General features: G+C 38.5%; 2 protein-coding genes across 3 annotated transcripts in view; both read right to left on the bottom strand.

The window, feature by feature from the left end:
* Window positions 1–2,042: 2,042 nt before the first annotated feature.
* Window positions 2,043–11,181, bottom strand: LOC100488770 (probable enoyl-CoA hydratase echA8). The gene is made up of 7 exons (XM_002932671.5): window positions 11,101–11,181; window positions 8,405–8,667; window positions 7,685–7,852; window positions 7,432–7,529; window positions 6,666–6,810; window positions 4,707–4,856; window positions 2,043–3,252 (listed from the first exon to the last, which is right to left on the bottom strand). Exons 2-7 carry the CDS (start codon window positions 8,556–8,558, stop codon window positions 3,032–3,034), a joined length of 936 nt encoding a protein of 311 aa, XP_002932717.2. The 5' UTR covers window positions 8,559–8,667; window positions 11,101–11,181; the 3' UTR covers window positions 2,043–3,031.
* Window positions 11,182–18,408: 7,227 nt separating this feature from the next.
* Window positions 18,409–23,186, bottom strand: part of LOC100491712 (collagen alpha-1(XXI) chain) — a 49,621-nt gene continuing 44,843 nt past the window's right edge. For both annotated transcript variants that reach the window (XM_031904425.1, XM_031904426.1), the window contains exons 26-30: window positions 22,507–22,653; window positions 22,121–22,175; window positions 21,608–21,796; window positions 20,283–20,360; window positions 18,409–19,764 (exon numbers count right to left, since the gene is read on the bottom strand). In XM_031904425.1, coding sequence (XP_031760285.1) covers window positions 19,574–19,764; window positions 20,283–20,360; window positions 21,608–21,796; window positions 22,121–22,175; window positions 22,507–22,653 — 660 coding nt within the window. In that variant the 3' untranslated portion in view covers window positions 18,409–19,573. The remainder of the gene's footprint in view (window positions 19,765–20,282; window positions 20,361–21,607; window positions 21,797–22,120; window positions 22,176–22,506; window positions 22,654–23,186) is intronic.

The following is a 23,186-nucleotide window of genomic DNA, read 5'->3' as shown; positions in this document are numbered from 1 at the left end:
GGATTTTATTGTGGAAACACAGATGTTTGCATTGGGACTGGCTTTTTCTTTGTCTGTGTTTCTATGTGAAACTTGCCTTAAAGAGGTGGGTCACCTTTAAGTCGACATTTAGTATGTTATAGAATGTCTTTTCATTCTCAAACCTCTGGCTGGTTGCTAAGGTAAGCCAGCCCCTAGCAACCAGATAGCTGCTGAGATTTTAATCTGGAGAGCTGCTGAACAAAAAGCAAAATAACTGAAAAACCATACAAAATAAAAAATAGCAAACTGTCTGAGAATATCAATGTCATACTAAAAGTTCATTGAAAGGTGCACTACACCTTTAAGGCAAGTTACGCATGGCAAAGTAGCAGGTTTCAGATCAATCACTGCAAAGGATGCAGTCAGTAATTGTTCACAGAAGACATACATGGGGCAAAACAAGTTGCCAATATACCCCTTCCAGAGTGAAGGAGCTGATAGGCTCTGTGACCAATATTAGCCTGATACAATATTATGTATGGGAAGAAACGCATTGGTTGATGGGGTCCTCTCCTAACAACTCTCCATAGGCTTGGTGTTTGGCTTGGTGGCCCGATGGGCAAGCAATTAGATTAGCCCAGTTTGGTTCAGTGCATATGTGGCTAAAGCAGGCAAGCATTCGTGTATTTGGTGACCATGTCAAATGAGTGGATCTTTAGGTGTATAGCCAGCTTTAAGCTTATGGAGTTTTACTGCATACTACACTGTCTGTGGTGTGTCATAGTGATTTGCATGGGTCCTACCCACAGGGCACTGTATGTAGTTTTAAAACTGATTTAGCTGCTTGTACCCATAAGTATGAAACACAATGCTGAACATAGAAAGATTTAAATGTTCTACATGCTAACATACAAATGCAACTGGCTAGCTTGCCTGCCACACCCTTCTCATAACTGACAAGGTGCAAGTAGGTCTGCCATCAGGGGGCCGAAGGGGTAGAATTGTGCCTGGTCCTGTGAAATCTTCTTCTGTAAGGGGGCCTGGTCATGTCTCAAACATTCTCATTGCATGAGTTACGCATAAAGTTATGCCAAAACTTATGCAATTTACATAAAGTCCTCAAAACTGCTTAGAAAGCTATGTAACTTGCGTATCAAGCAAAAGTCAATGCAGGGAAGCTTTGCAGGAACAAACTCCACTGACCACCAGTTAGGGTGAATTCCGCTGCCCCAATTAACTGACTGACATATTAGCATTTTAACTATTTATATGAACTGCTTACTATAGAGTAACATCAGCTGTTTATATTAGGATCTATTTACTGAATTATATCAGCATCTTCTACATGAACTTTGTAGCAAGGGAATGACTGGTTATTTTGTCCACATCAACATCATTAGGCCCCTATGCTTACACAAAAACGTATGTTATTTTCAAAGAAAATTATGCAACTTACATATTGACTCCACTAACCCCCCAATTAAAAAACTGACCTATTAGCATATTAATTATTTTTACTATTTTTATGAACTACTACTGGCTAGTTATTGGGCCCCACAGAAAGATCATTGGACCCTTAACTTACACAGTTTATATAACTTATGCAATTTACAAGCAATGACAGCACAGAGCAGGTAGGTGGGAAGTGCTTAAACTTAGGGAAAACGCCACTGACCCCCTATAAGCTGAATGACATATTAGCACATTAATTAATGGAACTCTTTATATGAACTGCTTATTATAGAGTACCATTAGCTGTTTATATTGCAAACAAAAGGGGTATGGCCAAAATTCTGGTACTGAGTACTTCTGTTCGTGGGGGCCCCATATAAATATATATATATATATATATATATATATAAAAACTTGTGCGGAGCCCCAAAGTTTCTGATGGAAGCCCTGGGTGCCAGTGTAAACTTGTTTGTTTATTGCAAATGCCCATGTGTCTCAGCATTTAGGTTTTGAGATTCTGTTTGTGTTGGCTGTTATTTGTGGTACCGACCTTTGCCACTAAACAGAATTTTTAGGATTGGTACTGGAAATCTTTTACATCTTTCAATCATTCCATTTAGTTAGAGTAACCTAATTGTGCTCTGTTCCTAATTCCCCCTTTTAGCTGCCTTTTCCTTATCAGAAAATAAGGCATGCTGCTTTGATCCTTCAAGGCAAAATTTACGCCAATATTGAAAAAAATTGTCTGCATAAAACTCATTACACAGACTGGCATGCGGTACACTGAGGTCACCAGTACTGATGTAATCAGCCCCAGGTCTGGCACAAAGATCTTATTGTAATCATAGCTTTTGGGGGAGGTTAAACTTGTATAAATCATAGCTTTTGTGGAAAATAAACTTGTAGTTCTGCTGGAGGAGGTAATCATTTGGGATGCTTTTTATGTAGTTGTTAATACTGGTAGTACTGTAAAGAATGTAAAAAAGCTAAAATGGTGCCAAGAGGGGGAAACAACAGTCAACCAGAAGCAATACCCTTCTTGGTAGCACTCCATCATCAAATTATGGGATGTCACAAAAGGGAGCTGGTGGCAAGTAATAATGTTTATCTATTATTGTTCTTCACAGTACAGGTACTTTGAAATTTCTCTCAATGATTTCCTTTTTAGGGCAATTGCACATAGTACACCTTGCAAGAGTGGACCCAGTTTGGCATCTGTGTTGGTAAGCTATGTGCAAGGTTTGTTTGTAACTTGCTGGCATCAATGGGTGCGCAAAGCTGCAATGGGTGCCCTGAAAATAGCACCTCCTCAATGCAAATGTGACTACCAGGGCTTCATTGATTCCATGTGCCCTGTACATTGCACCTTATACTTCAAAAATATAATATTAAAAAATGCAGAAGCAAACAGAATTTTGCCACCAAGGATAATGAGATTCATGTATAGATGATTGCACAGAGTTCCTAGATTTGTACATGATTAAGTTAATAGAAAGGACCAAACCTGCCTTGTCTTCTAGCATGACATGATACTTAAATAAATATTGCACCAATTTTGCCTTAAATGCCAAGGACCCACTTCTAATTTAATGAAATTCAATTTTCATGCAAATGCAAACTAGAATTTTCCTTTCCTTCCTTCTCCTGCGCTAAATCTTTTGGCTCCAGGAACAGACTCTTCAACCAGAACCTTCGCTCCAGAATCATATTCATACTGCATTGCATCTGTAAAACTTGATGCGTCAAATGTGCTGTTGTAGGCGGAGGCTCTATCAGCGAGCATGCACTTCTGTGGAAAGGATGATATACTGTGTGCTAACTCAATAGCGCACTGTAAGCCTGAAAAACAAAGTTAAACATTTGTTAAGAAAAATTTTGTAAACGTTTTCCTTATAATAAATGAAAACATGAAGATACACTGGAAATTACATTAAAGAATAATTCATTATTGAAGTATTTTTATTAATTAATTGTAGCTAATATTCCAGCAAGAGTCAGCGAAGTTAGTGTGACATATGACAGGTTGCATATGATCAGGCCCGGATTTGTGGCGAGGCCACAAAGGCCTGGGCCTATGGCGGCACAAACATAGGGGCGGCATGCCGCCCCGCCACAGGCAAATTTTAAAAATTTGCTCCCATACGAAGCAATGGGGACCTCTCCCCACTGCATAGTATGGGAGTTTTAACTTTGGCGCATGTGCGTTTGCGCTGCGGGAGGGGGGATGGGGGGGCGGCCTCGGGGTGCTGCATATGATGCAGTTTACATGCAATATGTTGATGATACATGTAAACTATTTCAAATGCATCCTGTCAGCTGTCAAACTATCTACAGTGCTTAAATGTGGAATATTCTCAATTAATATTTCCAAAAAATAGAATGCACATGGGTAAAAAGGTCATTATTTCAGATTCTATATGAAGACAAACTGAAAAAAGATTAGGAACATACTAATGTTACACAAGGATGGCCAGGGTCGGACTGGGCTGTGAAGGGCCCACCGGGACTCCCGTCCCGGGGGCCCTTCATGTGCACTCATCCGGGCGCGTCCTCAAATCCCCCCCCCCGTAGGGGCCCCCTTAACCCCCCTCGCAGGGCCCCCACCCGACGTCCTCCCCGGGCGCATAAATTTGACGCGTCAGGGGAGGAGCGTTCGGGAGGGGGAGCGCCGGCAAGGGTCGGGTCTGGGCCGCCGGGGCCCACCGGGATTTTTCCCGGTGTCCCGGCGGCCCAGTCCGACCCTGAGGATGGCATTAAAGTTGTTTATCATTTCAGCAAATCAAAGATCCATATTATTTTTTTTTTAGTTAGGAACTGAAATTAAAAAAAAAAATTACAAATGGACGTTTCACAAGTTTACTTCTACTCAGTAGTAAACTACTTGTTTGTTATGTCATCCTTAAAGGAAAAGGAAAGGCACCAGCCCGGGCTACCTGCAAGCGTCACCCAGCTAAGATATAATTACTCCTTATTGGGGGCAAAACAAGTCTATTGGTTTTATTCAATATTTAAATGAAAAGATCCCTTATCCGGAAAACCCCAGGTCCCAGGCATTCTGGAAAACAAGTCCCATACCTTTAATGCCAGTGCCCAAGGAGTCACAATGGTAAGAAACTGCAATTCAGTATCTAATTGAAGTACCTTTGGCTGCCAGAATTTTGATCTGACTAACTAAAAAGATATATTTAATTCAAAGTGACAGGTGCATTGTGCACACACAGGTCATATTAATTACATAAGTTATATACATTTGGAAAGCCAGATATTGTTCTTGTGAATAAGACTATACCCACCTTGGCCATCAGGTACCACACGATTAGCTAATCCAAATTCATATGCTTCTTGAGAATTGATTGGCCGACCTGTAAGGATAAGATCGAGGGCTCGGGAAAGCCCAATGAGCTGGGGAAGTCTTACTGTCCCACCATCAATTAGAGGAACACCTGCCAATATAAATTGTTAAATATTGAATGGCATATACAACAAATTTGGTAACAGCAAATGTAAAATTCCCTATGAAGCTGCCATGGAAAAGCTACTATGTTTGGTAATGGAACTGACTGAGGTACACAGAGTTTTTAGGGGTAATTTATTATAACCCAGAAGTTCAAGAGTGCATACATTCTGCCCCCTCCAAAACAGTGCGCAGAGAACTGCAGCAAATCAAACAGAATGAAAGGTGGAGTGTAAATAGCAAAAAAAGGTAGATTGAACCCATTTTTTGTACCATGCCTTCTACTTCATAAATGACAATTTTTGTATTGATTCGCACTTACAATGTGCGTGTTCTGCAGATGCAGCTATATTATAATGTAGTTGTTATTACAGAAATTTACAGAGGCAGTGCTCTGCAGGAAAGCATTGAGAATCTGAAGCAGGAAAGCTGTTTAGTCACCTAGTCCAGTCTACATAAGCCCTAAACAGTGTAGACTGACATGTATTCAAAAAATGTAAATGACCCATGCAGCTACCTGTAAATATACATCAATGGGTTGACATTTGCTTAGGACAGACAACTATTAATTTTTTTCTGCAGTGGTTCATTTGAGTAGCCCATGTAGCCTAGTCCATGTATCATTTCTATAGTGTAGAAATTAAATCAGGACTCAGAGGTGATATAATCAGTTAGTGCTGGGCGGTATACCGCCATATACCGAATACCGTTTTTTTTTTAAAAACTGATATTAGTTTTTCAAATACCCCCATACCGGTGTAGATTGGGGTTGCGGTTGAGGCGTGCCCTTTTATAAACTTGCGCCCGTGCGTACTGACGTCACGTACGCACGGGCGCCCCGTGTGTATGTGACGTCAGTACGCACGGGCGCAACTTTATAAAAGGGCTTATCGCCGCTTGTCTTTGGGCAGAAGGGGAAGAAATGAGCGCACAGGTGACACGTCAGCAGTGAGGGGGAGAGAGCGGCTGCGACTGCTGCTAGACTAATGTAGAAGCACACTCCTAGGAAAGTAGAGAAATCCATTTACCAAACCATGACATTTAAGAAGAGAACACAAATAGTGGATTTTTACCATTACTCTCCATATTAGCCCTGCTACATTCCACCTGTGACCCTAGTTTTATGAGGGCAGTGCTCTTTTAGACAATTTTGTATCTTTAATAAAGGTCCACTTTAAAATTGCCTAAGAACATTAAAAAAACATAATCAGCAGCATATCCAAGCTCATTAATTCTTGATAATGCGTTGCAAAGCAGAATTCTTTGACGAAAGGTCTCATAAACCTGCATCTAAGTAAATGACCAGAAGGAAAGAATATTTCCCTTATTAAGAATACCCAGTCAATGTTCCCAAAGGGATGGAGAACATCTCTTTGTGAACAGCTGCATACCTAAAAAAAAAATACCGTCAAATACCGTGACACCGATATAATTTTGAAAAATACAGTGATATAAATTTTTGGTCATACCGCCCAGCTCTATAATCAGTTATCATATATCTATCACTTTTTAATTTTAAATAAAGATGTATTTCTCATTTAAATTTTTTTGCATGATTTTTTCAAGATAATCCAATGGCAACTGTATGCATGCAATCCAGAGATTTCCTTTGTACCCCTGCAGGCCCAAATGTTTTAGCTTTCTCACAAATCTGGGCCTAGCAGGTTGGTAGGGTAATTTGTTCCTAATATAATAGGTGTGTGTGTTTTTGTGCATGGTTGTGAGCTTTTATGAAAGAGGGACTAATAAAAATTATGGAACAGCTAAATATGGTACATACATTTGCATAGAAACATACCAAAACGCCTGCAAAAGATTCCAAATATTGCACTTCTCTCTACAACTCGCATATCTGCCAAGAGGGATAACTCCATTCCTCCTGCAACTGCATAACCACTCACGGCAGCAATTATTGGCTTGGTAAACTGCATCCTTGATGGGCCCTATAAAGGCAAAACCAATACACATATTGAGCACACGCTTGATAGAAACAAAATATGGGGCTTTGCAGGAGCCATCATTTAGTCCTCTGAAATATATGTATTTTTGTTTCACAACATGCCATTAAAATCAAGAGCTGCCTGCACTGGCAGTTTGCAAAAGTAAATATTGCTATTTTCTTCACCAGGGTTAAAAAAAACCATATTGTGTGACATAAGCCTAAAGTTTTTTTTTTCTCTACTGCCTATATACAGAGGAAACTTCAACCGGCCATTTGTCTTAGAAGGCTCAACACAGGGTCGGACTGGGGGGTGAAGGGCCCACCGGGGCTCCCGCCCCAGGGGTCCTGCAGGTGCCCATGCCCCCCCCCCCGGAGGGCCCCCCCAACCCCCCTCGCAGGGCCCCCCCACCCGACATCCTCCCTCGAGCGTGTAAATTTAACACGTCGGTCCGACCCTGGCTTAACATGTCTTATCATGTCACTGAACTGCTTATTATACCTTTTCATTTGAAATAAATGCTCAGTGGTGCACTGTATAAAGTAAAAAAGTTTGCTCATTCTTCATCGTAGATTAAAAAATATCCATTGTTGCTGTGTGACTATGTGTAATGAATATGCTTACCATTGGGCCACGTCCTTTAGTGACATCTTGCTCTACATTCAATGCACTTGCATCGTGAGCTATTTCCTTTAAATCAAGCCCAGCACAGAAATTACCTCCTAGGAGATAAATCAAAGGCAATATGATAACAGCTATTATTATTGTTCTTATATATACATAGTAATCCGTCAGATTAATTTTGCGTGTCAGTTCATGGTGTGTTAGAGCTCAGCAGAACTAAGTGCAAACTTATCAAGAAGAAGGTGGTGTGTACCTATTCCATGGACTACAGCCGCAGTCAGACCTGGATCATTCTCAAACTGATTAAAGGCCTCAACAAGCTGGGAAGCTGTCTCTGGATTCACAGCATTTCTGGCTTCTGGCCTGTTAATTCCAATTGTCAGAATAGTTCCATGTCTCTGGGTTATCACATTTGTCATTTCTATAAAGGCAAAAATAAAGGACACTTACTTGAATGTAAAAAAGAAATAGGTTTTGCCAGTTTTATAGTTGTACATTAGTCTTTAGTTAAAAGCTGCTATGGCAAAATAGATCTAATGGCCAAATTACCAATAATTATATCAGGAATGGTTAGACATGACATCTTTAATGAACCAACAGAACACACCAAGCAGGTGGACTAATGCTGGCCATACACGGACAGATTTTAGCTTGCTCCTTCAGCCCGAGTCCAGTTGGGTTGACGCCTGCATTGGCTAGTTGATGCAGTACTCTCCCGACGGTCTGCACAGGTGCCTATTATGATCTTATAATTTGCCGTATGGTGGTCATATCAGGTACAAATCCAACAGGCTCTTAGGTTGTATGGCCGCCTTAGCCTACGCTTAGCTAACAAAATAACAAAATCATGCATATGCATAATTTTTTTTTGTTAAGGCTTAAAGCAAACAAAGGCTTAAAGCAGACAATGTGGTTTGAGTGTTGTCAGAATTCACAGCATAACACAATTATGAATTACAATGTGTTTACGTACCATTATGTCCCTTCTGTTGTGAGTGATAAAAGGCCTTGCGGTGCAGCCTTCTTCTTGAAGTGACAATATTAGCAGAAATTACAGCCTCACTTAATGCACACCAAGGGGTTTGACGAGCAAAGACATTTATTCTGAAAACAGCCGCTATTGACATCCTTACAGCCAGATTGTGGTTTTGGAGAGTAGATAATATAGTAAAGCTTGTCCCAGTCTAATAATCAAAAATGTGTCCCACAGACGTTCCAAGCTGATAGTGAAGAAAACTGATAAAATGAGTAAGGAGATAATTGGTTACATGCTTTGATGTTACACAGCTGGAAAAATATAGAAAATTAATTGTGAAGGCAGCCAAAAATGTATCTCAACTACATAAAAAAATGGTTGGTGGGAGCAGCGGTTGCAATTGCACCTAGGCTTGCGCCCCACCCCCCATCCCAATAGGGCTTGCCGAGTCACCATGCACACAAGAGGTCAGAGGTAAAAGCAAGCACATCTTCCAGCAGGGGGTGCATGTTCAGTTTTTGCATCAGGGCCCGTGGTCCACTATTTATGCCACTGAGCACTGTAGAATAAGATGTATGCAGCTTACACATTGCCTTGTCTTCCTATAAAAATGTTATTACTATTAGTATTATTATTACTAGGGATGCACCGAATCCAGGATTCGGTTCGGGATTTGGCCTTTTTCGGCAGGATTCGGATTTGGCTGAATCCATGCTTCTGGCCGAACCCAATCCTAAAAATCGCGTGACTTTTTGTCACGTAAACACAGAAGTTGGAAATGTAACCTTTCCGTAACCAAATTAGCATATGCTAATGAAGATTTATCCAAAAAAGTGGATTTGGTGCATCCCTAATTATTACACAGTAAATGTATATTTGTTAAAGAGCTGTGTACAAAAGCAGTAATACAGCAGCCCCATGACAGTAAAGAACATGGACTTTGAATTCTGTTGCTGCCCACATTCTCACAAAGATTTGCTTGTTGCTTTACATAAGCTAGGCTAAAGAGTGCTCCGTGGGCATGTAAAAGAGGTAATAAGTGCAATACTGGTATTTCTAGGATCTGTAAAACAAGTGAATGTATATGCTGTTGTTACTAGTGACAGGATATGCTGTTGTGAGTAATAACACTACATATTTTTGAAGAAAATCTCTTTTACAAAATAAAGTCATTTTACTTTGGTATTGTGCCCCTTTAACTTCCAGACCACCATCTCAATGTGTCTTTTTATTCCTGTCCACTATGTTGCAGTAGCTGATGATGTGCTTGGAGCCTATCAGAACTTAATCCCACCCCCCCCAAGCCTGATGTCAACTACTGAGACAACGGCCACACGAGCCTTGGGGGAAGTCTGTAAGTCTCTACAGTGAGACAGGGAAACAATTCAAAATTGTTTCCCTGATAAATATAAATTATAATTCCCTGGTTATCCAGGATTTGATGTAAGGATGATTTTACTTATTTTACATAAAATTCTATAAAACTATCCCACTACACCACTTGTTCTTTAAGGCAGATGACCAAGTGACCAGTGAGAATGCAGATTAATTTAGCAGTAAATTGGTGTAAAAATTGGTAACAAAATCACAATAATCTCAAAGCCTTTTTTTTGTTTAAAAAGTTTGAGACAACTAATTTTGCCAGTTTAACATCTTTTTCAACCTGACATTAATAATGCCAGCATAATATGGTTAATAACTCCAAAGGCTAAAATGTATTTAAGTAGTGTTATCTTTCTATAGAAGGCAGCAATGGCATTGTTAACTGTTAATTGGCAACTGTTAAAAGAGTCTAAAAATGCTGCAAGGATTCAGTTGAAGGGACTGAATGTGGGTTAGGAGTAATTGTCCTGCAAGAAGCTGATATATAGGCAATAATGGGAGTGGGCAGTAGCAGTGATGCTGATAAAGCAGCATCAGTGCCTACTGGAGGCTGATGGTAAATAAGCTGGTAGTCACAGCTTTGGGAAATTTCGAAGGTAGTTCAGCAGCCGTTAGCTGGTAACGAGGGGTGGCTATGGTGGTTGCTAAAAAAGCTGTGCTGAGTTATAGAGGTTGGTCACATTTAACTTTTAGTATGATTTAGAGAGTGATATTCTGCTAAATATTCTTCTGATATTTAGCTTTAACTATTTAGCTTTTTATCTAGCTGCTCTCAAGTTGGAATTTCAGCAGATATCTGGTTGCTAGGGTCGAAATTACCCTAGCAACCAGGCACTGATTTAAATTAGAGACTGGAATATGAATAGGAGAACGCCTGAATAGAAAGGTAAGTAATAAAAAGTAACAGTAACACTAAAATTGTCACTTCACATAGCTAGACCCCTATTTAAAAGTTGGAAAGTGGCAGAAGAAACACATACTGGTACTGTTAGAGTGTTTACTGCTTTGCATAATATATGGCAATATCAGAATTATTATTGTATTGCAGAATCATTAACAAAATTCCTTCAGATATCACGTGTCATGCAATCTATACTATAAATAGCTCCACCTCAAGCGCTGTACAAATGTCACAGCTTTACATGAAGTGCAAAGTCCTCTGCTGCTATATGTTCCCCTTTGTATATCTCCAAAATATGGTCTAATCAATATTGTATGGCTATGTATTTTGCAAGGCAAATAAACCACGTAATGAAGCATCATCTTTCACCGCAGCTTAAGAAATATTAGTACAACCGTGCTGACCGTACCTGATTTCCGTGCTGGCGAGTGGAAGCAGAATACCAAAGTTTTTCTACGAACATCGTGTGAGTTCCAAGCCTCATTCTAAATCTAACGTGTGATTGGTTATATGCAATAAAACACTCTTTTCAAAGATAGACTTGCGACGAGTATCACAGGGCGAGCTGATACTCCTACAGACGTGTAGATTGAGTTTCGGGTCGTTATACAAATGTGTTTATATAGTACTTACTGTATATACTGCTTACTTTCCACAAAACTATTAGGTGAACGTGTGTGAAAATGGCATAATTTGCTCTGCACATTGTATTCTGCGTTATTAGTAAAAGTTGGAGCTGTCATGCTCTCAAGTTTTAATATGAGTCAAAATAAGAAAAGTTTTGTAGACATATAAATATTTGGTAGCTACAAAAATGCTACTAAAAATATATTAGGATCTGGATGTTCCCTGATTTTGATATCTATAAAAAGAATTATATCTATCTTGTCCTTTGATGCAAATAGCCAATCAGAGATGAGAATGCAGAGTTCACCCTAAATCATTTCATACCTGCATATGATTACAAAAGTATGTGACATGTAGATTATAGAAAAATGTTATATTGCAAGACTTATATAAATATATTAGAAGTAGCACTGGCAAAGACAAGAATAATTGCAAATAAATGGACAGAACTGGCAGTCAATGAGGTAATCCTAACCAACTTTATTTGATGTTATATATCATACCTCCCAACATTTGAAAGATTGAGAGGGGCAAAAACAAATGCTGCACATAGGGAGGCAACATTTTTTTTGACCATTTTTGTGACCACACCCCCTAAATACCACTCCCATTTTACAAAAGTTGTCAGGTTATGTAAAGTCGAGTTATGTAAAGTTTGAACACATTTCTGGGGGTTTTGAGGTCTTCTTTAAATGAGAACTAAACCCTTATACAGAATGAGGCTAGAAATTGTGTATTTAACATACAAAACTTACTTTACTAGCTGCACTGTACTATGATTTTATAAAAAAATAAAGGTACTATTTTGTTTACTATTTTATAAACGACACTACAAGCATAGCAGATTATGTTTATTGCTTACCATGGTGCCAATCTCTCTCTAGTTAGAATGCACACAATATGATCAATGTTGGTGCAAGAAAGGCTTGTGGGAGCCCAGAATAACCTGTTGCTTAATTAGTATGTCAGCAAAATGGCAAGAAAAAGCCAATTTTATAAAATAGTCCTTCTGCCTCTCAGGGTAATGTGTATAGGTGCGCAAGCTTATTTTAGAATATAAACATTTGCATACAGGAAGATTTCCCCAGATGCAGCTGGATTCTGCTGCCAGTATGAGGCAGTGCCCCCAAAGTTAACAGCTGCTCCTGACAACTTTCATTTCTGGTTTTAAACTTTTGTCTCTGGTAGTGCATAGAGCACAACTGCACTCTGTGTACTAGTGATGCACCCCCTTCCCCAGACCCCCTCTGGCACAAGAAAAGTTGAGCTCTGGGGGCCGAGGTGGGGAAGCATCACAGGCGCTGCCTCAGGGCAGCTCGGGCCCAGGAACGACCCTGACTGGGTTAAAACTGTTGTGTGTGATGAATGAAAAGGTATAAATTTAAGCTTTTTATTTATATAACACCACAACAGAAGTAGTTACCATGGGCATCTTACTATCTGGCCTCCCACAATCCACATTGCCAATAGCAGGGTCCTGTAATTCAAGCCAGAGTGCCTTGGGGATAGATAAAGGGCTTTGGAAATTTCAAGTACAAGTGGGTACTGACCTGATTGGACACAAAGAACACAAATAGCTATATATCTTATTATTAGGGCATGGTACAAAATTAATGTGTACAACTCAATGTTAATTACTACTTACAGTCTAGATATGGAAAATTATCCAGTAAATCTCACATATTTATTAAGTTGTGTAATGGTTCTGTTCTATGGAAAAACATGTCGTCAATGAATGGCAATGAATGTTGTCTGATGGCAGCATCTTCAAGGGTTGAGGGCTACAATGAAGCTTTTCAAATAACCATTTTTTTTTTTGCACCAACTTTTGAAACTTTTTTGGGAGAAAGATTTTAAACAACTTTACAAATATGAGTTGGAAGTATTATATATATATGTTTTTATTAAAAACATTTTTCCAACATTTAGAGATTTGTGGTCTGATTATTGGGAAGTTTAGTATTTAGGGAACCTGCATACTTCTCTGCACTTATGTTTTTTAAAGTGGGTCAGTTTTGGCCAAATTCCTTATCAACCAAGAAATGCTTCCATTATTCTATGTTCAAACAATGTAAAAAATAGAACTGGACTTTTGGAAGCTTTAATTGCAAGATAATAAATATTCTTCTTCTAAACAGATCTGAACTGTATAATAAATTTATCATAATGGTTTTTATATCCCCTTATATTTTTTTATCCACAACAAAATCTGTATTGTATCCAGAAAAGTGAAAATAACATAATACAAGATAGAATATGCATTGGGAATGGCTGAGACAGAAAAGGTTTAACACCAAGACATGCCTGAAACAAACCCGTTATTTTTTCGTACCATAGTTGTTAGAGAAACATTTTGGACATTGGTGGGAAAGTGGTGTTCAAAATGAAGTTAATTACACTGAATTGTACATTGCATATATTTAATACACTGTATAGATTTTTATTTGTGTGTTTATTGGTTTGGTCAGTCTCTGACAGTGGTGTAAGGAAACAGATGCATTATTTTTGCCTCCTTAGTAAACTAGTAGTTGCTCATGCATGCTGTCACTTGCTAAATAAAGTTTAATTGCCGTTTTTTACTGCTGCTACTGGGGAGAGCCCAGCCTGGCCAATGTTCAGTTGAAGTCTGGAGTTGAGGGCGTGGGCCACGGGAATAAAGGTTGACGAGTATGCTGGGGTGGAGAGGTGGGCTACAGGAAGTGGTGGATGTAGATGGAGCATGTTGGGGTGGAGAGGTGAGCCACAGGAAGTGAGGCGGACGTACACAGTGTATGTTGGTGTTGAGTACACAGAGCAGAGATTGGCCCAAAACTGCATGCTTTCATGTTTATCAGGCTGATCGCCACTCCGTGTAGCTGCACTCAGGCCAACACCATGCCTGTCAGCAAACCTACACACAGAAGCATATAGGAGTGCGTCTGCTTCTCTCCACCTGCCTACAAAACACAGCCTGACAGAAGTGGCCCATATGCCCAGTGTGCCTTCACCCTTACCAGCCTCAGTCATAGATATACGTATACCGTAAAAAAAGTCACTGCAAATGCATGGAAGCCTGATAGTAATGTTTGTTAAGTAAATTGCCCATGACTGCCCATCTGCCCAGGGATGATGCATGGACACAGCAAAGCAGCTTATAGGAAATTATGGCAACTGTAACTTCCCTCTGACTGGTCAAAGTAGTGTGCCAGGGGGCATCAGATGGACTCTCTTCAGGCCCAGACTCTTGAGTTCATTTCACATGTTGGCAAATGTTTAACCCCACCATAAAAAAGTTATTAATTTAGAGATGCCTTTTGAATATATATAAATAAATGTAGTGACATTTTCATGAATAATACCCCACACACGGCAGGATAAATACAGTACCAATTTCATATATAAGGCCCCCAAATCATATGGTACACTGTAGTATAAATACTGTGCCAGTTTTCTGTATATTCCTAGAACACATGACATAAAATGCAGTGGCAGTTCCATGTATAATAACCCCAGAGTGCATGGCAGGATATTGTGCGATCATCTTCCCATCCAGGAGATAAACAGGAAATGAAAAAAACCTTTTGGCCCTACATATTAGACCTGTCTGCAGGGTTATTTCATCTTACCTTTTAATCATTGGTTTGAACTATATTGATGACTATTTTTAATGCAAAACTTTGGTCCCCCATGCCCCATCCGCCAGTGTATCTGACAATTTATATATTCAGTCTTGCATTAGATGGTGAATGCAACCCTATTACCACTAACAGCTCACTTCAGCACCCCTTGGTGTTCTTGCCTCTCTGTAAATGACTCTATGCCTTAATGAAACTTAGTAGGGATCATCCTTTCATCTAGGCAATAAACAACTACTTTTTGTGCAAAAAAGTTCTGCCCCAGACATGCAATGGTCCTATGTATCTCAGGCCCTTGTCCATATTGTTATTTCATGTTAACACATATCATTGGTTTGGACAAGAAATGCAACATACCTTTCCAGTCCACTCATCCTGGAGGATGCTGACAAGTACTTTTTCATGAAATAACATTGGTCTCCTACCTGCCAATGTACAGTATCTGAAAATTCAGAATTTAGCATTCTGTATGGTAGGACCACACCAGTTTAGAGTACTAAACATGTAGCTAGAGGTACTTATGGGTTTTCATAGTTGCTAAACTTTACTGCCAGGTACCCCACAATAAAAAAAACCCCACAATCTTGCTAATTAGTGAATCTGTCTGGCTTTGCTATGCCAAATACTTTGTGAAACTACAAAAATTTGCAAAATGCATTGAAGTTGATGGGCGATTTTTTGTCCACGCAACTTTTTTTTGGCCATTGGAGTCTATGGGCATTTTTTCGCAGCAAAACCTGGCAAAAAAATTATTTCACTCATCACTACTGCTGATCTGACCAATGATGCCATGAATCCATACTATCAGATAACTATTCAGAAGCACATAGTATTTAAAGGTGGCGAGCATCAATCTGTCAATCTTTTAACTGCAAAAGGCCTACCCATCTATCCAATGTAATTGCATCTTTCCATAGTGTCACAGAACTACTCAGAATTGAAATATTTTGCAGTACAGACTGCTCTTTTTCCTAATTTGCTTATGAAAAGACATTAGGTGTTCATTTGGACACCGCTGGTTGTTTTCCTTTTCTTTTGCAACTAATATATCCAGAAAACCATAACAGAAGCACTGGATAAAGCTGGTGGACCAGCAAACTATATTGCACATTGAGTGGATGCTAAAGAACAAATGGAAACTGAATTTGAGCTATAACAACCAAATTAACTTTGCCTGTAAATCATGTAGCTTCTAGTTAGTATTAGTATATTCAGTTAATGATTTTTTAATGCAATACACATACCATGGGGGTAATAATATCTACTCATGAAGCAAATATATTAAATGCCAAAATATTATCTTATTTAGCCTCTTTATTTACCAGTAACCCAGAATCTGACAAAACATGAGTGACAGTTGAGCCTTGTTACTTTCTTGACCTGTCAATTCCATATACAAACTTGCCGTTTGTTGCACCTATGGCCACTTTAACCTTCATCATTGTAAGATTTTAAGTTTCAAGTTTTCTGGTTTGCAGTGGAGCCAATATTTATAATGTTGGGGTAAAGGCTGGGGCAAAATTAAGAATACATGGGAAATCCAAAAGCATTACCAGTAATAATTTTTAGGATTTATCAAAACTTTCTTAAATATCAGGACATTTTGTTTTTTGTTTGACTGCTTAAAGCAGTCCAACTCCATTCTACTCTATGGGAAGTTGGTGCTCAGTGCTACTCAGGAGAGGGCAAAGCACTATCACTCCATACCTTTCAACATTTTAAAAATGTAAAGAGGGGCAAACAAGTTTCAACGAGTATTTATTTTAACAAGCATGGAACACATGCAACAAGTAGACCCAAGCAACTGCAGTTATCATCTTGGCTATATAGAAAATCATAGCACAAAGATATACACGTATGAAGGCAGTTTAAACATTAAATAATTTTCTGAAGAAATGTTTAGCATACACTGGCACAGATCAAGGAATATAAGATCAAAAAGACAATAGAACAAGACATGCTAGATTTTTTTTAAAGAAACAACATATTTGAACCTGTATTTTCAAAATTGAAAGCACTCATTTGTCAGTGAACTATGGTTCTTCTACGATAATAACATGGATTTTACAAAAATGAAAAGGGACATATGACATGTATTACTAATATACTGTTGAAATACTGTTAAAAAAATGTAGGGTTTGGTGCCAAATCTGACATTTTACTATAACCAACATACTCTGTCTGAGCAGCTGGTGTAAACTGGATCATTGAAAGCAAAAACAAATATAACAAACCTAGTTTACCAGCATTAGGCAGATTTGTCCCATTGTGGTAACCCATAGCAACCAGTCAACCAATCTCTTTGATCAGTGCTCAGTAAGTAAAGAAAATATCAATTTGTAGTGATAGATTAGTTTGCATATAAAATTGTATGCAGGAGCACAGAGCACTCACATCAACAGACTTTCCACTAAAGTTACAATGAGTATTCTAAATATGCAACTGGGTGAGATTACACTTTAACCGTCATGCTAAGGTTGCTGTAACGTTGGTGCAAGTGGCAGCACTGTGATACCACAATTAATGGTAAAACATAAAAGATATTGGTATGCAGTAGGCTTCAAGGACATGTTAAAATACATGGGCTGGATTACTAAATATAATTTATAGACTGTAAAAATATTAAGCAAAAAAAAACACATGTTCAGAGAAGCTGCATATGCAAAAGAATTGTGTGACCTGTGTCTAATCCCAAAACTGGCCATTAGGTGGCAGAGAAAGCCTGCACATCACAGTACAGGTTTTTTCTTCTTCACTTTTTTGGTATATAAAGATTTTTCTTATTGTAAGAGGAGTCAGAGTATAAAGCACATTAGTGCTTTATGCAGTCACATAGTCACATTATTTGCAGTCACTTTAGTCATTTCTGTTTTAGGCAAGGTTATTTGTCCTGTAGCACTGGAGAGTCACTGGAAAGAGAGAAAATACTGTATATAAAAGGACAATGGACATATTGTGTAACAGTTGGTTGATATTTTCAGTTTATACATTGGTGGTATGAAGTTGGCCAGCTGTTCTTTAACTTCCAAGCCAATGTTGGGAGTTAAAATTAACGAGCATCTGTAGGAGTAGGACTACAGGTTAAATGTCCTTAAAGGGGTTGTTCACCTCTGAGTTAACTTTTTGTATGATGCAGAGAGTAATATTCTGAGACAATTTGCAATTGGTCTACATGTTTTATTATTTGCATTTTTTCTTATTACTTTTTGGTCAGCAACTCTTCAGGTTGGAGTTTCAGCAGCTATCTGCTTGCAAAAAAACAAGTTACCTTAGCAACCTGGGATGGGTTTGAATGTGAGACTGATATATTTATAGGAAAGGACATGAATAGAAAAATATGTTATATAAAGTAACAATAAAACTGTAGCTTCACAGAGCAATAGTTTTTGCCTCAGGGGTCAGTGACACCCGCAAAAAATAAAAGAAGAATGCAAATAATTCAAAAACTATAAAATATAAATAATGAAAACCAATTGAAAAGCTGCTTAGAACTGGCCCTTCTACAACATACTAAAAGTTAACTCAAAGGTGAACCACCCCTTTATTAAATTTCCCCTACTTATATGGGGCCGTGGCACTGCTGCAAACTATTCTTTTTGAATCTCACATTTACAGTACTCACGTTCCGAGGAAAATAGCTTACTGTAAGTTAAAAACTATTGGTAAAAAAGAATGTAATGCTGATCAAAATCCAGTCAACTTCATATCACACTTTCAAGTTTGCAATGCATACTGCATTAAAATGAGTTTAGTTTGGTATCTAGCCTTAATAAATATAAATATATGCACTTAATAAGCTCTTAAAAATAAACATCTCAAAGCCCCACAGTAAGTGACTGTCCCAGTTATTCTGCCTCAGTACATAACACAGTAAGTAACAATTTACTTGCAGTTAGGACAGTGTATAACTAGTTTGTTGTATGTTTACACAGAATATAGAAATATTAAACAATGATGGTATACCTTATGACAGCCGTACATGGTGCTAGTTTTTCCAATCTGATCATAGCGATGATCCACTCTTTTAATCCTGGACCCCTAAAAGGGCAGTGTGCATGCCTTTAAGTTAAAAAACTATTATCTACTTTTTTTTTAGATATACTAATTTTTGATTATTAGGACTCATTACCATCCTGGAGGTACAGGAGCCCAAATGTGTTCTTCAGCCATCATTTCATTAGTGATGGCATCACCAGGGAGATGTCCAACCAAGATTAGAGAGATATTAATGTATGGGACAAGAACATACAGAAGCATTCATCCTCACTTTCATACTGCTGCTGTACTTTGAGGCCGTTGTAGTAAGTCCTGTACAGTATCATTTATTGCATAATGGTTATCCTTTAGAATAAAGTATATTGCATTCAACATACCAGCAGTCACAGCAGACAATTGTCTTACACCCTCCACTTCCTACAGTCTGTCCTGTATTTTGTAAAGAACAAATGTACATTTAAAGTTCTGTGGCTGAAAGGTCCCAGATCTGAGTTCAGTTTTTATTTACAGTTTCTGAAAAGGAGTAGGAAAATATGAAAGTTTCAGTGCAAAAGTACGGGCTGTAAAAACCACGGCTGTAAATTAAGCAAATCCAGCCACTTCCCTTGAGTCGTAAAAAATGATCACTGAACAAGCTTTCCTGCTTCAGAAGTTTGGTCCTTTGATGAATGGATTATTCCTCATGCCATATGCAGAGAAACAGGAAGAGATGTCACAGACACCAGGAGATCCGGGCAGGCCACGCTTCCCATGTGCGCCAGGGACACCATTTTTTCCTGGGTTACCTGGAGGACCAGGTAGGCTTTCTCCATTACTCCCATTTAATCCCGGTAGGCCTGCCAAAAATACAACACATACATTTGCAGAACTAGTGTAGAAATTCATGAAAATTATTTAGTTTTTCAGAATTTGTTTTAGAAATCTCAGTATTATTTGAGTCTGGCATTTTTCAGTCTATCTTTATAGTTGCCTTTCTTGCTCTCTGTTGGAAAGGTTAAATCCAATCTATACTTGAAAAGCTTTCTTTACTCTTAGGCCTTTGCTTCTTGGAGAGACCTGACGATATAAAAATCAAATTTCACAGCTGTATCTGCTATTCGTTCATAAAAAATGGGAAACACATTGCATATGGCAGAGGCTGTGATAAAAGACAGTGAATTGCATTTCAACCACTGAAGTTTTCCCTAAGAAAATTTAAAATGTCTCATAATGCCACAGACCTTATTTGTGTCTAAATCAAATGATCTCTGAAATATAAGCTTGCCTTGTATTTATTTTCAGTTAAAAAAAATATATTCAAATATGAAGTTTTTTTTAACAAAGCAACATCTGATTCCCCTGTGACATAAATTACCTATTGGTCCTGGTTGGCCTGGCTGTCCTCTGCCAACTTCCCCTTTGGATCCTTTTTCCCCTCTTTCTCCAGTGTCCCCTGTAAGAAATATGTACAGTATATTGAGAATACCATCATATATAGATTCCAGCATACATGGGAAGCATAGTAGAACTAATAGGAGTATTTTAAGTAAAGGGCCTTTATACTTCTTTTATTGGTTATTGGTTGTTCTTGTATGTGTTTTTGTATGTTAATGTGTACACCCACTGCAGAATACACTGACTTTTTATAAGTACATGTTAATAATAAAATACACTACTAGGTGTAGTAAACTATAGCAACCAATCAGCAGAAAGCATTTACTGGTTACCTGGTTAAAAGCAAACATCTTACTGGTTGCTATGGCTTACTGGACCTGGGCAAATTAAATACCTTTAATCACATATGAGGGTTATGGTACGTACCCATGTATATTTAATGCTGATGTTGCACTTGGCAAGATAAGCTGGACACCTCTTTAACCATGAGGACTGAACACAGAAAATAATGCAACTTCTTGGGCATAGAGAGACTACTGCATGCAGAAAATCTACTGCAGCTAAACCCTGAAGAACACACTGACAAGAGATTATCGACTGACCTGAAACTGCATGAGTTTAATTTCCTCATACTTAAACCACGTGATCCAACTAACTGGCCTGAGGTCGGTCCACTTGATTCATATTTGAACATTTGTGTGTTTAAATTGTCCTAAGTCAAGTGGCTTAATGTCCATTTGACCTGTGGGATAATTGTTTTCCGATATCTTGTAAAACAGGCCATATACCGGCTAGCATAATCTGCAGCCTCATCACCTCCAGTGTCCATAGGACCATGCTGCATTTTTTCAGAAATAGGCTTCCACTGTGTGCTGTGTCCCTGCAATGAAAGCCCACACAGGAAGCCACTTATTATGCACATCTGTATGCCCCATCATGGCCTTAAAGGGCATAGCACACAGTGGGGACCTATTTCTGAAAAAAACACTGTTGTTTCCACCATACAGAATGTGGGCATTGTTAGCCCACACCTCTTGGGAGGGAAACAAATTTTCTGTGATAGGTGCACTTTAACTTAGGCCTTATGGCCTGCTTTAGACAATCACCCTTGAGCATACTGTGTAGTAAGGGATTCAACTTTATTTTCATTGATTTAAGAAAAATATTTAATACTTTTTTGAAGATATTGAAATACACACCACTAAAAATTTGTGTAGTTACTTCATGGTTTTACATTCAAAAGGACTACTGAAAACGAAATGAAGTGAAAGATTTTAGGTTGTATCAATTGCATCAATTTGTCACCTTTTCTTCCTGGTGAACCTGGCAAACCCTGAAGACCTGGATAGCCAGTTCTACCAGTCCTTCCTGGGAATCCAGTTGGTCCTGGGTCACCAGCTCTGCCTTGTATGCCTGGTAACCCTGGTGCACCTTGTTTTCCTTCACATGGTAAACAGCTTGGTCTCATAGACTGGAGTAAGAAAGGTAACTGTTCTGGAAAACAAATGCAATATTGCTTATTAAGAGAGGTAATTGGAATTTTTGCAAAGTGATATATCTGAGAATATAACGGTCCAACAGACATTAGTAAATATTTTCAGTGGCTTATAAAATTATTTGTAAATATAACAGCTTTATCTGTCCCTTTCTGCTGGTCCTAAATGTGTACAAACAAAATTCCAGAATTGTGCCCTAAAAAAAAGAATTAGAGAAATCTATCACTTAAACATGAGTCAACTTTAATTAAAATCTCTTGGGTCTCTTGGAAAATTTTGTAAAGGAGTCTCAAATATGAAACCAAACATTTTGTGTACTTACCTTGCAAAACATTACTGCACAACTTTATAATGTAGTCCTCCGATATAGATTTTCCCTACAGTATAAAAATAAATGTCATTTGAATTCTCTGATGGGCATCTACAAACCTAGATTTCAGTGTAACAAGAAATGTGCATAAAATACCACATTGCCATCAGTATCATCTCACTTGACTTAGCATGTTCTGCTGGTCACAGTGCTTACCACCCACTTAAACAAACTCTCCATGCTACTTTTCATTTGTGGATAATCCATGGTAGGTTGGGACTGACTCCACAACCCATGAATACCTGATTAATTCATTTAAGAACAAGTAGCCAGGTAAAACCTATTTAAACAGAAACACATATTACTTGCTTTGAAATCATACACCCATATTTACATACAGGTTTTCCAGGAATGCCTGGCAGTCCAGATCTTCCTTGTTGTCCTGTTTCACCTGGAAAGCCACGAGACCCAGGAGGACCTGAAGAACCAGCTTCTCCTTTCTTGCCATCTGTACCCTTAGGACCAGTGTAACCAGTATCACCTCTCTAAAACACATACAACCATTTGTAACAGTTTTTAATCACGGATACTTTGCAATGCTATGTCAAAATACTACATAATACTAAAATTTAAGAGTGAGTAAAATGCAGATAGTGAAAGAAGCTTAATCCAACATGAGCACTGGGAAGAAAACAGCATTTCCAAAAGCCACGTTCACAGCAAGCCCAATTCTAGCATGCCCCCTTTAGTAGTAATCTTTCCCCCTATATATTATGAACTATAAAAATCCCCAATATGTGGATTAGCCTGTAGAACCAATGGATTGGTTAGAAGAGGGGGTGCCACCTACAAATATGGCCAAATGTAAATTTTTAAGAATACCATATGTGGTTAACCCTGGCATGGGTATGGTAGTATGACATTTTTATGATCATTGTTTGAGATTTTAACCCACTGTTTTTAAATATGTATTTACAGGGGGTGTAATATTTCATTAAATCTGGGACTAGAATATGTATCAGATGTTGTTTGTATGCTTGTTTAAACTTACACATTCTAGTTAGGTAAACATAATGAA

This window comes from Xenopus tropicalis, chromosome 6, assembly GCF_000004195.4.
Source record: "Xenopus tropicalis strain Nigerian chromosome 6, UCB_Xtro_10.0, whole genome shotgun sequence".
NCBI classification, from domain to species: Eukaryota; Metazoa; Chordata; class Amphibia; order Anura; family Pipidae; genus Xenopus; species Xenopus tropicalis.
The sequence above is the reverse complement of the archived record's forward strand: the minus strand, read 5'-3'. Positions and strand labels throughout refer to the sequence as shown.